The 15,485-nt window shown below is 41.1% G+C and overlaps 1 protein-coding gene across 2 annotated transcripts; it reads right to left on the bottom strand.

Annotated features, from left to right (window-relative positions):
• Positions 1–8,724: 8,724 nt before the first annotated feature.
• On the bottom strand, positions 8,725–15,262 carry LOC138964566 (protein CFAP276-like). Of its 2 annotated transcripts, none has more exons than XM_070336560.1 (4): positions 15,068–15,262; positions 13,916–14,193; positions 10,938–11,056; positions 8,725–8,838 (listed from the first exon to the last, which is right to left on the bottom strand). In XM_070336560.1, the coding sequence occupies exons 1-4, from the start codon at positions 15,149–15,151 to the stop codon at positions 8,768–8,770; spliced, it is 552 nt and encodes a 183-aa protein (XP_070192661.1). In that variant the 5' UTR covers positions 15,152–15,262; the 3' UTR covers positions 8,725–8,767. The 2 variants fall into 2 exon arrangements, with proteins under 2 accessions (XP_070192661.1, XP_070192660.1); XM_070336559.1 differs by having other exon boundaries at positions 8,725–9,893; positions 15,068–15,260.
• Between the last annotated feature and the right edge of the window lie 223 nt (positions 15,263–15,485).

Here is a 15,485-nt window from a genome sequence, read left to right on the forward strand (position 1 = left end):
ATTGGTGGTGAAATTTAATAGATTTCACCCCCAAAATCGATTTCTTCGAAAATGTGTGTTAGGCGCAAAGTAAGAATCCGGGGCAGAGTTGGAATAATCGGGATTTCCCGAAACCTCATTTGATTTCCAACAAAGCGTCGCATTTCCGGAAACGAGCTGCCTCGTTCTAAAAATGGCAACCCTTTGACTGGCACAAAAAAGTATACCCTTTTTACAGGTCATGAATAAGGTATATGAAAAAGCAAGGTCTTATACAGGGGAAGTCTTGAATTGGGGGTGTGGGGGTACACTGTGTAACAATTCTCTCAGTGACACTCAGCGCATGCAGCTAGCTAGTTGCTGCTGTCTCGATCTATTTTGAACACAATGATTTTTTATTTCTCAGAGTAGAGTGTTTGTTACAGCAGGCTGAAATCATCTTTAATTTGAATCAACATTTTGCAACAATCAATCACATCAATATAGCGCACAGACTTGCACATTACGTTTCAAGAGCCTAGATTACCATGCAGTGACAAGAGCCCACTCAGTAAAGGGACGTAATGCTGTCTCTGCAGTCCAGAGAGACTGTGTGAATTTAATAAATATAATCAGTTAAGACTGAGTAAAAAATTATTACAATCGATAGTTACCAGTGAAAACTTATATCGGAACACTCTTGTTGTGTTTTTCTTGTTGTAAAATGTAAGATCTGAAACGTTAAAAATTACGTAAAAATGGTGCGTTTTGGTCGAGTGGGATGGGTCGTTGAACTGTGTTGTTACAGCCCGCCGAAGCCGTTATCAAAAGTGTTTTTGCTTTTTGTAATTCGGCTGGTTTGGTGCGTTATACAATGCATCTGCTTGTTCAAGACTAAGCATTGGTCACTTTAAAACACAAGGATCATCATAGGCCATCATGACTTGTTTCCTTTTACGTCGCATTCTAAGAATTCTCACTATGCGCGCGGTGCATTTCTAGAATCGCGTAGCGCAAAGTTGGAATTCCTACAATGGCGGCCATTGTTGGAATTCCAACAAAGCGCAGGTCATTTCCGGAAAAGCGCCGATGACGAGATGGGTCGCAACATGTGTACCGAGTGGTTACGTCCCTTGAGTAAATTTGCGCGGAGAACCGTTTACAAAACGTTGGTTGGACAAATTTGGCCCCATGAATGTAAGGAACCCAAGGTCGCTCATCAGTACTATCGAAGGGTGTTTTTTTGTTCAGTGTGGAGTTTATACAAGTCCAACGAGGCCGAGAATCGAAATATGACCACGGGGAAAGATGTCATCGTCACACCAGGGCTTCGGCTGTCGGCGGTCGTCACCGAGTCAGTCGCTAATGATCGTGATGTTGCCGAGATACAAGTTTTTCCCAGTCTAAAACTGATCACCCGCGTAAACCTTCTCCCAAAAGAGCAAAGACCACAGTTCTTTGAATTGAAAAACAAATCTTTATGAACTTCTCATCGGACCTCGAAAAATAGAGGTAGATCGAGTCAGTGCCGGTGTAACACGAGAAAATTACTCGCACGAGATTTTTACTCCGGAGTAAAAATTTTGTACGAAAATGTTACTCCCTTTACGAAAAAAGCACTCCCCCATTACACGAGAAAAAGTTACTCCCCACGACAGGTGAGTTCCGAGTTAACATTTCGTACACAAATGTTACTCCCCTGACGAATAAAAAAACGAATAAATTACTTCACCCTATTAACACGAGCAATTTAACTTCCCATGCCAGGTGTACGAAATGTTGACTCCCTTGTCCCCTGTTAGTCTTGGTGGTGGAAAGGGTGGAGGGAGGCTAGCGCGACATTCGTTTGCGCGAGATGCCAATTTTGGCATTATCCCTTCGCCCGCATCCCATTTTCGCGTACGAGATTTTTTACTAAAAGTAAAAAAATGGGGAGTAAACATTTCGTGGAGGGAGTAATTTTTTCGTGCCTTGGGGAGTTCTTTTCTCGTACGAAAAATTTACTCGGAGTAAGAATTTCGTACGAAATTTTTACTCCGGAGTACATTTTTCGTGGAGTAAAAATTTCGTGTTACACCGGTTTCCGAGCATGGGGGCTCCGTTACCGACTCGCCGGTTCCCGGGCCGGGGGGGTGTCAGTGTCACAATTTACAAGTTTTCGGCAAGATTGTGCGAACCAGGGGCGGACGAGGGGGGGGTTTCAGGGGTTTCCGGAAACCCCCCCCCCAGCCAAAAATTTTTTTTTTAAATGGTGTTTTTTTGGGGTATTAATCAGTGACAAAATCTGCTGCCTGAAACTGGTAATGATCATCCTCAAAATGCACCAGATTGCACCATTTTGCATCCTTTTTTACAAAATTTTCCGGGGGGGCATGCCCCCGGACCCCCCTAGCAAGCTAGGCGCTTTGCGCCGTCGGCTCGGCGCTTCGCGCCTTCACACCCATATCTTCACAATATACTTTTGGAAACCCCCCCCATAAAATGAACTGATCCGCCCCTGCGAACCCCGGCTGTTGTCTGGTTGGGCTACTGAACCGTGACTTCTCTTATGTGTCCGATTTCAGAGCACCTGCCTGTGCTGACTTGCTGGTCAAACAGGCTGTCAGTAAATTCAGCAAGAACGGCAAGTTTAGCACAAAGTCGTTGTGATAACTTGTACAGTTAGGCAAAGCCGGGAAACGCAACTCATTCGCGCCCACTGTTGCAAATGATTTTTCGTAATTTTCAAATTGTCGTAAAATATTAACCAGATAAGGTACATAAAAAAGAAAGACAGATTCGTGGAGGAAATATTTCTGGCTTGACGATTAGTGCATAGTATTTAATCGTTTTCTTTTTTTTACCTTTTCATAAACAGTCGTGATTGCAGTTACAAAATTCGTAAAAATGCCTATTCTCAGCCTGACTTCTAAACGATCGAATTGACAATAAGAAATAATCTAAAAAATCTCCTTTTCAATGTGAAGTCTTGCAGGTGGTGCCAATTTTCCATGGAGATGATGGCAAGCGAGATGTCCTCCTGGCTGACATCAGTCATCGTCTTCTTCGGTGTACTGAGCTGCTTGTCTTGAACCTGCTAAACATCAGACTACACGCACATCGTTCATATGTAGACAGAGAAGAAAAGAAAAAGTACATGTTCATGATGCTATATTCATTCAGGCCTCTACTCAGCCTGTCTTCTAAACTATCGAAATAACACAAAAAAAGAAATCATTTTAGACAGAGAAACAGAGAATACTACATGGCTTGCTGTGTCGTACCAGATTTACACGAGGTTTTTTTTTTAAATATTGAACTGCGAGCGAAAGCGAGCCGTTCACTATTTGAAAGAGCAACGAGTGTAAACCTGGTACCGTCGACACAGCAAGCCATGTAGTATTCTGTTTATCCTACATAGCCTACTGTAGCCTACTTACGTGTATTTCACTGAAAATGTCCTGCAGTCGAGGCAGCGGCTAAATTGAAGACGCTTGTTTTGGAACCTCGATCTCTTCCGTAAAGCCTCGTGCAATCTATTACGTCAAAGCAAAGACACGTCACTCTGAAAGTGTGGCGTGACGTGTTAGTTCTGAATAATCATCGAGGGTAATTAGCGAGCGCAATTTGCTTTTCTATAATGACGTTTGTCTCGGTGACTTTGGCATCATAAGCAGTGAAAAAACAGGTCCCTGCCAGACTTGCTTGACATGACCTCATTTACATGATATACACACGTGTGATTTGATCCGTCGCGATATAACCTTGAATGTTCTTTGGCTTGCTTACATGGACTTGTATCAAAAATAAGTAAAGAATGTCACTGGATTCTGAGCTATGAATTTAACACGCTAAAGTTCAAGCCGGATTACCCATTGAATGGTTGAAAACGACGTTAAACACCAAATAAAGAAAGAAAGTGTGATTTGAACGATTATTATCTCACTCGTGACGAGTGTTGCTCTCACGTATGTGGGATAAAAGCAAATATTCATGCAGACCTATTCTCAGATCGTCTTCTAAACTTTCCAGTGAAGATGATAGCAAGATGTCCTCCTCAGTGGTTGACACCAGTCCTCGTTTTCTACTTTAGTTTAGCTGCTAAACAGTAGACTGGACGCACAATAATGTGAAGACGCAGAAACCAGAATTATTTCAAAGTCCTGGTGAAAGTTCATGAGCCTAATTGTCTTATATGAAGGACGCCAAACAAAAATTAGTTGTGTTACGGTTAGACTACGGAAATTTTACGGAGTGGGCAAGCATAATAATTATGTCATGTTTGTTTCTTAGCTGAAACTGTTTGATTTTGTTTCCACGTTAACGATTGGCTCATTGGAACGGGTGTAGCAAACAATCAGGGACTTGTTCAAAAAAATGAAACACTTATAAGGGCAGAGATGGCAGGGAATTAAGTTTTGTTTCTTTGGAAAGCTTTTCACATTTTTAAAAAAAAAAGGTCCTCGATAAAAAAAAAAAACTCCAAGAAAAACAACTACTAGGATAGTGTCCATTGGGAAGGAGGGAGGGAGGGAGGGGTTAGGGTGCGTGGGTAGTCACTTACACCGGTGTAACGATGCGAGATTGGCCACTCTGTCACCGTCACCTTTCCCACTCGATATATATACTCGAGACTGAAATATTGTTTCCTGGTCAAATTAAAGAAGTGAACTTATTTTACGACGAAAAGCATATCAGTTTCTTGCATGTGTAGAGGTTCGGAAAACTCTTGTTTTGTTTCTCTTCTCTTGATGTGTTACGGACTCACTCTGGACTCAGTCTCTCACGGACACAACACGGATGACATTGTGACACTGAACAGCAGTATAATGGCATGGCAAACTTTATTTCTGTGTCTCTCGATCTTCCCTCCTCCGACTCTTTGCCATACCTACTGACGGCGAAGCCGGTGGCTACAAGCCACAACATACCAAGTTGACTTCATCTCCTGAGTTAGTGGAGCACACAACAAAATACGTCCACACTCTTCCCAAGTTCTCAAAGTTCTCTCTCACACCCGAGCATGTACATACAGAATTCAACTTTAGCTAGAGTCACAAACATCCAATCAACAGTTAGCTAACAAAACTGACATCGCATCGCATTGGTCAAACAAGTAAACAAAGAGACAAAGAAGGGGGGGGGGGGGGGTTAAGGGACCAAAACCTTCCAAGCCACCTGGCCTCTCCTTTGATCTACCCGATCAAAAGGAATGACACCCACTTGACAAACCCTGACTGGCCCGAGATACCCAGTCTGGCTGGCGGCACATTACATAACGACCACCTGGGGGCCCAAGCCCAAGGTATCGTCTACGGCAAGGCATCTGACAAGTGCACCGCCCACTTCAAAATGAGACAAGAAAATTGGTTGATTAAAATCAACATGGCCGAAGCAATGTTTTCATAAAAGAAGCGGTAGGTACGGGCACATGTTGTATTTGGGTTACATGTCAGTGTTGCAGAGTACGTAGGCATAAAAACACGCAAAGAAGAGTGATAAGTCCCTGTTGTGAATATAGTCAAGTGGATAAATTGATTACTTAGTATCACACTAGTTTTACTGCTACAGCAGTCCCTCTCATGAACGGACACCCTAGGACCAGTGCAAACCTGTCCGTACATTGCAGGTGGCCGGTCACGGGAGAGGCCCTCCCCCCATCACACACACTCGTACTCAGACACACTGACGGACTGACTGAGTCTTTGCTACTGGTGAACGAGCTCTACTTGTACTAAAACAATAAGGTCAAACTACTTCAACGTATAACTGAAAGGAAAAAAACTGTCCTGTAAAAATGACGTTAAATGAACGGTGTCAGAAAAAGAGAGATAAAAGAAATCCTCAAATTCCTGGGGATACAGGCACCCCATGAAAGCAGCCACGAACACACACTTTGCAAAAATATTAATTGAAATCCTGCATGTCGTACTTTCTTTTTTTCTGGCTTTATTGAATGCGGTACCTGCTGGTAGTTAGTTCATTGCCGGGTACTTGCATCACCTGTTTAATTTTCTTTTTACATTTAGTCAAGTTCTCGAGCCTGGTGGCTCCGTGCTACGTAATTAACCGACTCGTCGGTTCTCCAGCCAAGGCATTTTTTTTCAGGCCCATGATTTTCGGATTATGGAACTTGGCTTGGGTACTCCGCGATTCTCAGGGCAAGGGTACGGCATGAGCACTCGCCGATACGTGTTTGTCTTTCTGTTTGTTTTGCAGGAGAGTGAGGGCCGGGGGGATTAATTCTGAGATGAGTGAAAGAGAGAGAGAGAGAAAAAGTAAAAGAGTGTGTATGCCGACGCGTGTGAAGTAATAGGTATAGATGCTTCAGTTGATAAAACTGAAGACCATATCTGGCTGGACATGGCCCTTGCCTTAATGCATTTTCTTAACTTGTTTTTGTGTGCTTACCGTGACGCGTGCTCTGTGTTGGTGTTGTGTTTTCTTCAGCTTGTGAGCTACTATTATATTGCTGTTTCCTTTGCATTACCGGCAATATGCATTGCCGACTCTTTGCCTCTGCATGTCTGTCTGTGCTTTTTGTTTCTCAGTATCTTTGCGAAATGCGTGCACACACACACACACACACACATCTATATATATATATCTCTCTCTCTCTCTCTATATATATATATAGCCTTTGCCATTAAAAACGCGACAAACGATCTACGGCGATTTTTATGTTACTTGTTATAGCAAGCACCTGTGGTTTAGACATGGTCAAAAACAAAACAGTGCACGGAAAACTCATGTCAGAAGACGCGTATAACACGTGGCGTTTAATTCAGTAAAACGTTTCATTCACTAAAAACCCGTGACCTTTATTACTGTCAATTACCTCCGAAAGCGGCGTATGGCTGCCTATATGGCGGGGTAAAAACGGCCATACACGTAAAAATCCACTCGTGAAAAAACACGACTGTACGTGGGAGTTTCAGCCCATAAACGCAGAAGAAGAAGAAGAATTACTGTCAATACCACTGTCGGTTGCTTCGGCCACAACTTGTGTTGATTTGAAGCTGTAAGTACCGATAATGGAAAACACGTGCAGTTCTCGACACTATAACCCATTCATAACTCCAGCTGTTTCGTTTCAATTTTGTACTCAATGAAACGCCACGTGTTTTATGTGTCTTCTTGCATGAGTTTTCCGTGCAGTTTTGTTTTTGTTTTTGACGAAGTCTAAACCACAGGTGCTTGCTATAACCAGTAACATAAAAACCTCCGTCGATCGTTTGTCGCGTTTTTAATGGCAAAGGCTATATATATATGGAACAATGGAAATACAAGAAATATATCTAGAGTACATTTACAGCCGGAGACAAAGAAGGGAGGTCATGGGATATATATCTATATATATATATACGACTTGTGCATGTCTCTGTGTGTGTGTGTGTGTGTGTGTGTGTGTGTGTGTGTGTCCGCGATGCACGCCCAAGGTTCTCGATGGATCTGTTTCAAATTTGGTGGGCATATTCAGGTAGACCCCGGACACAACCTGCTTGATGAGATATTTCAACACGTGCTCTCAGCGCGCAGCGCTGAACCGATTTTGGTTTTTCTCTGGATCCATTCCCAGTAACTCTTCCTTATCTTCTCCAGTGTTTTCAGCGTTTATCTCCCTTCCTTCGTGTGGCGTCAATCCATATTCCCGTTTCTATTTTTAGAAGGTCACTGTCGACAACGCTCAATCCATATTCCCGTTATACTATTTTTACTCTTCTCCAGTGTTTTGCGCGTTTATCTCCCTTCCTTCGTGCGGTACGCCGGCTTGGTCCCCGGCGCAGCGCGGCCGGGTATTCGGCTCGACTTCTTCCCGGCGAAGCCGTACCCGGCGAAGCGGGTATTCATCTAGTATATATATATATTTAGAGAAAGAGAGAGAGAGAGAGAGAGAGAGAGAGAGAGAGAGAGAGAGAGAGAGAGAGAGAGAGAGCACTAATAATATCTCTGATAATATACAGTACTAAACACAGCATTACTAATACAAGTTTATTGCAAACTATGCCAGTCACAGTGTTTATTCTAGGCAAGTACATGTAAAGCTAATACTGCTCTCAGATAGTACAGCTTGTTTTGTTTAATGACACAATATGTTTGATTTGAAACAGTTCAATGGCTGGTTGAGTTTAAATGTATGTGTGTGGTTGTGTCTTTGTCTATTTTATGTTTTGTTGTGTGTGTGTGTGTGTGTGTGTGTGTGTGTGTGTGTGTGTTTGTGTGTGATGTGATGTGATGTCACAGTGGTGTGCTGTGTGTGTGCCTGTGTGTGCATGTGCGTGTGTGTGTGTGTCTCTCTTTCTCTGAGCCGCATCTTTCAACAAATTTGACAGAATGTCTACATTACAATACTGATATGTAGGTAAAAGCAGTGATTATTAATACAATAATAATGCTGTGTTTCTTGGAACAGATCTAGTTAGTGTAACCAACACCTAGGTTGAATACTAATTATTTATTCAGAAGCACAGGCTTTTATGTGGAAGCAAAGCAAATGCAAACAGATCAATTCTTAAAAGGTAGGGTAAGACTTTTTTTCTGTTAAGATGAAAATAATAAACAGTGATGCCTATTTTTTTATGACGTCTTATATAGTTACTTCCACATCTTTTCTTGTCTTTTTTGAAAGAGTGATAACAATGCCATCCTTTTATTATGAGTAACTTTGGTGTTTATTTTCCTTTTAGTTGATCGTTGAAGCCAAGTAAACATACTAAGCTGTCACAAAACAAATGATGACTGCAAAGACTCTCTTACCAGCCAGAAATACAACATGAAAACAATTGGCACTTTTTCAAATGTGTTATATTTCTTAGAGGCATGTCCACAATCAAAATACAAAGATACCGCCATCGCTTTTTCGAGAGAAGCCAGCGTTGGTTTCCTCAGAATGAGCTCCCTCTGTGTGCAAAATAACAAAAGATTTCCAAATGAGCAAATTAACAGAAAATTTGCACATTAACAAACAAACAAACAAAAAATAGCAAAGTAAAGAAATTCCTAGAAAAGGCAGGGATTTTCCCAACGCAGAAAGGTGGCAAATATGAGCAAGAAGAGTGCCCCAAAAAAATCATGCACATGTTCAGCTTCAGAACATGTCAGGTAAATCATGTTTTAAACAAAGTAAAAGTAATAATTTAAACACCAACATTGTGCTGCTAATTAGCAGAGTTGAACAAGTAAGGAATGTATTCACAGGTGTAATGTAATCATCTGTAATATAAATCATGCACATATGCACACAGACATAATTCAATACATATATGCACGTACTTACAACACAAATGACAAGGGGTTACATGCTTACAGGTATAATTATTTGTGTATGTACAAGTATCACAGTTTGGTGCAGGCGATCACAAAATATTATTGATTCAATCTATAAATCTATTCGAATTCTACCTTTGTTTCTATATGTGTGACTTGAATTTTTTGTATACAGGACAGATTTGAAACATTTAACTTTGTACAAACACTCTGCAATAACATAGCATTAATTGATATGAGAGTAGAGAGTGAAAAAAAAGAAAAACATAGAGTTGGTAGAGAAGAAAGAAAGACAGAGAGGAGAAGAAAAAGAGAGGGAGGGTCGCACACAGAGAACTGCAGAAAACTTAATTTCTCTGCTTGTGATGCTGCTTCCTGGTATATCATATGCATGATGAAAATAACTCAATTCTATGTCTGAGGACTTGCAAATACTATAAAACGTGTTTCATGATGTTACGCTTATGTGTACCCTGTTGACAAGGTGATCTGTCATCTCCCTTGATTCTGCTTAAAGTCATTGGTTTGTCATCACCATCACACACAAACAAAGTATGGGTACAGTACACATAAGCCATGCTTTATGAAATCTGCCACTGCTATAAACATTGCTCTCCCTCAAGACGAGAAGAATCCTCCGTCTGGCTTTCGTGTGTATCCCTTGTTGGTTGTCTGTGTGTGATGACTCTCTGGTATTCACAAAGCATGCACAGAAAAAGGAAACCAAATACATGCAGAATAACAAGGCAGGCAGATCATGGCTCGTGCAGATGAACAAAGACAAACTAGTCATGCACAATCATGAACAATACAGAAGTCTGCTTAATTCGTGTGTGTGTGTGTGTGTGTGTGTGTGTGTGTGTGTGTGTGTGTGTGTGTGTGTGTATTCATGCGTTCATGTGTGTGTGTGTGTGTGAGGGAGGTAGAGAGAGAGAGAGAGAGAGAGAGAGAGAGAGAGAGAGAGAGAGAGAGAGAGTCAGAGAAAGAGAGAGAGAGAGATGTTTGTGTCTTTTGTGTGTGATTCCGTTGGCTTTGTCATTCTGAGTCAGACAACAATTACGTAATCATTTTCATTCATCAAAATGCTTTGTCATAAAATAACACATGCACAACCATTACATGCAAATAGAGCGACAACCATCTTTTACCTAAAAGATCACTTGAAATTATTTTAATTTAATACAATGTACCATGCATACATAAGCTGTTCTTCAAGGTAAAACTTGTCTGATTGCAGATAAAACTGTATGTGTATAAATACTTTCTTTCTTCCTTTATTTGGTGTTTAACGTCGTTTTCAACCACGAAGGTTATATCGCGACGGTGTATAAATACTATCATGGCATAAAAGTTATCTTCAACAGAAAAGCTTAAGTCTTTTGGACTTCTGCAAATCTAAAGTGTTAGACTTATTTGAAAAAGAGTTAGAGAAATTATTTTATTAAAACTGTGTGTTATCTTAGCATATAGTATCTGTTGACATCTGAGTAGACATGCATGCATGGGAATGTGGGTGTTGATGAGGCTGATTTTAAAAGATGTGCAAGTATACTTATGGATGCGTATTATTTGCCATGAGTATCTTTCAATATTCATATATATAATTAAAGAGCTCCTTTACCAAACAGCATGCACAGATTAAGAAGAAACAAAACGACAAAGAAAATAGAAGTAAAAGAATTCATAGAAATGACGAAAAATCAAATAAATGGTAACGAGAAAATAGTCCTCACCAATAGCGTTTTTGACACTGCTGGCACTCTCCATTCTCTGCTGGGCATTAAGAGAGATGGGATGATTCATTTCTGGTGCCTTCTTTGGTTCAACCACCACTCTGTTCTTTAGTTTGCGGCTGTGAGAAAAATAGATTAAATTGCCTTATGATGTGTACTGATGGTAAGGGCTAACAGGACACTTGTTTGTTTGTCAATTGTGTTTTTGTGTGTGTCAGATTTTGTTGTTATTATTTCTTCTTTTTTCAGGGAGAGGGGGGGGAGGGCTTTCTTTGTGAAACCAAAGCTATATCAACAGTAAACTTTAAAACACATAGTAAACTATCCTTAGCGGATTATGACTTTATTCAGTTATTCTGTAGAAAAGACAAATGCTGGAGAAAAACCGTTCTTTTCTGCAGCATTTCTGCATAATGTCATCTTTCGCCGAAGCAGCGTTTTTTTCTGCAGCAAAACATTTTACTGCAGTAAAATTGAAATCAAGAATGCTGCAGTAAAACGGTGCTGTTGTTTTACTGCAGAAAACCTGTTTACATTTTTTCTGCAGCATTTTGTACTGGCTCTTGGCGGATTATGACATTATTCAGTTATTCTGGAGAAAAACCGAAATGCTGGAGAAAAACTGTCTTTTCTGCAGCATTTCTGCATAATGTCATCTTTCGCCGAAGCAACGTTTTTTTTACTGCAGTAAAACAGTTTTTCTGAAGCATAATGTTTACTTGGTTTTCTGCAGCATTATTGCGATTAACTTTTTCTTCAAAATAGTCTGTGACAGTTTTTCTGGAGAAAAACAAACGACCTTGTAAAGTAGCGTTTGTATTCGTCGCCCCCTGGGATAGTATGATAGTTTGTAACTATTGGTAATTCTGGATGAGTCCATCTCTCGACAGAGGGGAGCTCGCGTGCTCCAACATTATAATGAGCCAGTACAAAATGCTGCAGAAAAAGTGTAAACAGGTTTTCTGCAATAAAACAACAGCACCGTTTTACTGCAGCATTCTTGATTTCAATTTTACCGCAGTAAAATGTTTTGCTCCAGAAAAACCCGTTGCTTCGGCGAAAGATGACATTATGCAGAAATGCTGCAGAAAAGACAGTTTTTCTCCAGCATTTCTGTTTTTCTGCAGAATAACTGAATAATGCACCAAAAAGCTTAATTTTGAAAGTATCCAATCGTTTATCCATGAATCTGGTCGTTTTTGTTGATTTGACTCAGTACCCATATTCATGCCAACAACCCTTATTCTATATGCCTTTTTCAAATATATATTTAGCGAGCTACTGCTTATTTGCCACAGAATTATGGTTTGTAATGAACGTGTATATTCTCTTTTGTATGAGCTAACCACCTTCATCTTTTATATGTACCTACCGTTCTTTCCTCCCACCTCCACCCTCCCCCCTCTTCCTCCTGCTAGCTTTTTCTTATTCTTTCTGATTTGCTTTAACTATGCTTTTCATCTAGAAATTTATGGGCGGGGATGTAGCTCAGTCGGTAGTGCGCTGGATTTGTATCCAGTTGGCCGCTGTCAGCGTGAGTTCGTCCCCACGTTCGGCGAGAGATTTATTTCTCAGAGTCAACTTTGTGTGCAGACTCTCCTCGGTGTCCGAACACCCCCGTGTGTACACGCAAGCACAAGACCAAGTGCGCACGAAAAAGATCCTGTAATCCATGTCAGAGTTCGGTGGGTTAATATAGAAACACGAAAATACCCAGCATGCTTCCTCCGAAAGTGGCGTATGGCTGCCTAAATGGCGGGGTAAAAACTGTCATACACGTAAAAGTCGTGGGAGTTTCAGCCCATGAACGAACAAACAAACAAAAAAATCTAGAAATTTATAAGTAATGCTTGTCCGACATCATATTTGTGTTATTTTCCTACTACGTAGGGCGCGTAATATAAGCGTTTGCTTGAGTTAGTGTCCCTATTGTTTATCGTTGTATTATTGTATCATGTTTGATTTAATAAAACATTGTTTAAACCAATGCCAAAATGCTGAAGAAAAAGTGAAAACAGTAAAACAACATCACCGTTTTACTGCAGTATTCTTGATTTCAATTTTACTGCAGTAAAACTGTTTTACTGCCGAAAAAAACGTTGCTCTCGCGAAAGATGACATTATGCAGAAATGCTGCAGAAACAAACAGTTTTTCTCCAGCATTTCTGTTTTTCTGTAGAATAACTGAATAAAGTCATAATCCGCTAAGGATAGTAAACAGTAGCATTAAAAGTTAGTGTTTTGAGTTCAGTGCGATAACAACAAATTGTTGATTTTCTGAAAGCCCACACTCTCTGCACACATGCATACACATGCAGAGACCACGCTTAGTCGCTCGCGATCTCTCTCTGTCTCTCTCTCTGTCTTTCTCTGTCTCTCTCTGTCACTCTCTCTCTCTCTCTCTCTCTCTCTCTCTCTCTCTCTCTCTCTCTCTCTCTCTCTCTCTCTCTCTCTCTCTCTCTATGCAGGCTTATTCTGTTATCCTCGTAAAATAAAGAATTGTCATTGTCATTATCTCTCCCACTCTCTCTCCTCTTCACCTCCCCCCCCCCCCCCACACTCTCTCTGTCTCATAGTATGTCTGTCTGTCCATCTGTCTATCTGTCTGTCTCTGTCTCTCTCCCTCCCTCCCACACAGTCACACACACACACGCACATGCACACACACACACACATTACATCCGCATAAAGTCATTAGCATACATACAGACATGCACAAAAACCCAAACATACATATCCAATTCCCCTACACGCACACACATACAATTACATTATGTACAGTGAAACCCCCATTTTAAGACCTCCAAAAATCTGAAAAAATCAGGTCTTAAAAATGAGGGAGTTGTAAAATGGGGGTAAATTTACAGAGGCCATGAACAGAAAATCAGAGAAAACAGGGTCTTAAAAGGGAGGGAGTTTATAATTGGCGGGTCTTAAGAGTGGGGTTCCACACTGTTCCACAACTCAAACCAACTTACCCTGCCTGGTCAGCATCCATAGTTTCTTTCTGGTACTTGGTCTCGTTCCTGTTCTTGAACATCTCCTCATGGTGGTTGTACTTGGCCTTGAGAGTAAAATCCAGTGAATCGTTTGGAGCCTTGGGGTCGAAGTGATAGACCTCACGACGAGAGCTGCTCAGTGTGTGCTTGCTGTTGAGTCGGTTCCAGGGGTTTTGCTGCTGGGCAAGGTGAGTGGGAACGCCATACACATCTTGGGAGTCTTTGTAGATGGTCCAGCTGTTGGTTTTGGGGGCTACCTGCAAGGCCAAGTGTTGGTGATTGGGAGGATGGATGGATAAATAATTAAATTGCGTAACCAGTGAATTGGTTTTTACAATGTTAAAACAAGTCGCGTAAGGCGAAAATACAACATTTAGTCAAGTAGCTGTCGAACTCACAGAATGAAACTGAACGCAATGCAACGCAGCAAGACCGTATACTCGTAGCATCGTCAGTCCACCGCTCATGGCAAAGGCAGTGAAATTGACAAGAAGAGCGGGGTAGTAGTTGCGCTGAGAAGGATAGCACGCTTTTCTGTACCTCTCTTCGTTTTAACTTTCTGAGCGTGTTTTTAATCCAAACATATCATATCTATATGTTTTTGGAATCAGGAGAGAACCAATTCTGTCTGTTTACCATCGCATGAAAGCAGGAAAGAGATCGTCGTCAGATTGAATTACAATAACATTAACATGCTTCCATTTGAAACTTCAAGGTCTTCATCGTGGATTGACACCCTCCCAAAGTTTAATTGAAGCCCGATGGAGCGAGCCCTCCGCCGCTTCGCTCCGTCGGGCTTCAATTACCTTTGGTCGGGCGTCAATCCACGATGACGACCTCGAAGTTTCAAATTGAAGCATGTTAATGTGTAAGTAATCAATTTATCCACTTGACTATATTCACAACAGGGACATATATATCACTCTTCTTTGCATGCTTTTCGGGTTATGCCTACGTATTTTCAAATACTCTGCAACACATGTAACCCAAATACAACATGTGCCCGTACAATACCGCTTCTTTTATGAAAACATTGCTTCGGCCATGTTGATTTTAATCAACCAATTTTCTAGTCGGCCCTGCAACGTAACCATCCAGACACACACGCATCAAGTTCTGAAACACTCTTACCTGCTTCATTCTGGTGCCACAGAAATTTCCATCGTTTTGCTGTTTGGGAAAAGGATAGGGATCCCTTGTTGACATCGTAGCCATTTTGACTGTTTTAATGTTTAAAAGGCACACCTAAAGAGCTCACAGCAGATATAGTTTTGTGTCTGTTTCGTGGCTAGCAGACAGGCAGAGGATGTTGAAGTAATCACCTAGGATACCGCAAGGCCTGCTGGGTAGGTAAAGTGAAATGTTATTTCAATAGGAATTAATTTTGCATTTTCATCAAATCAATAGTCAATCAGGGAATATTCTCACTCAAATTGTATCTTCATCTGAATATTGACAACATTTATAAATTGAATTATTGATTTTCCGAGTTGTGCCGATCGCACTGCGCAGGCGTAGAGAAAAAGGAGGTCACGCGAACGAAAGGTAG

This window comes from Littorina saxatilis, linkage group LG4 (assembly GCF_037325665.1).
Source record: "Littorina saxatilis isolate snail1 linkage group LG4, US_GU_Lsax_2.0, whole genome shotgun sequence".
Classification (NCBI taxonomy): Eukaryota; Metazoa; Mollusca; class Gastropoda; order Littorinimorpha; family Littorinidae; genus Littorina; species Littorina saxatilis.

Bases quoted from the DNA above. Each gene is read 5' to 3' on its own strand.
- LOC138964566 (XM_070336560.1), bottom strand. From the start codon at position 15,151: ATGGCTACGATGTCAACAAGGGATCCCTATCCTTTTCCCAAACAGCAA. The intron at 14,194-15,067 runs GTAAGAGTGTTT...TTGGCCTTGCAG, and splicing joins GTGGCACCAGAATGAAGCAG to GTAGCCCCCAAAACCAACAG. The intron at 8,839-10,937 runs GTGAGGACTATT...TTTTGCACACAG, and splicing joins CAGTGTCAAAAACGCTATTG to AGGGAGCTCATTCTGAGGAA.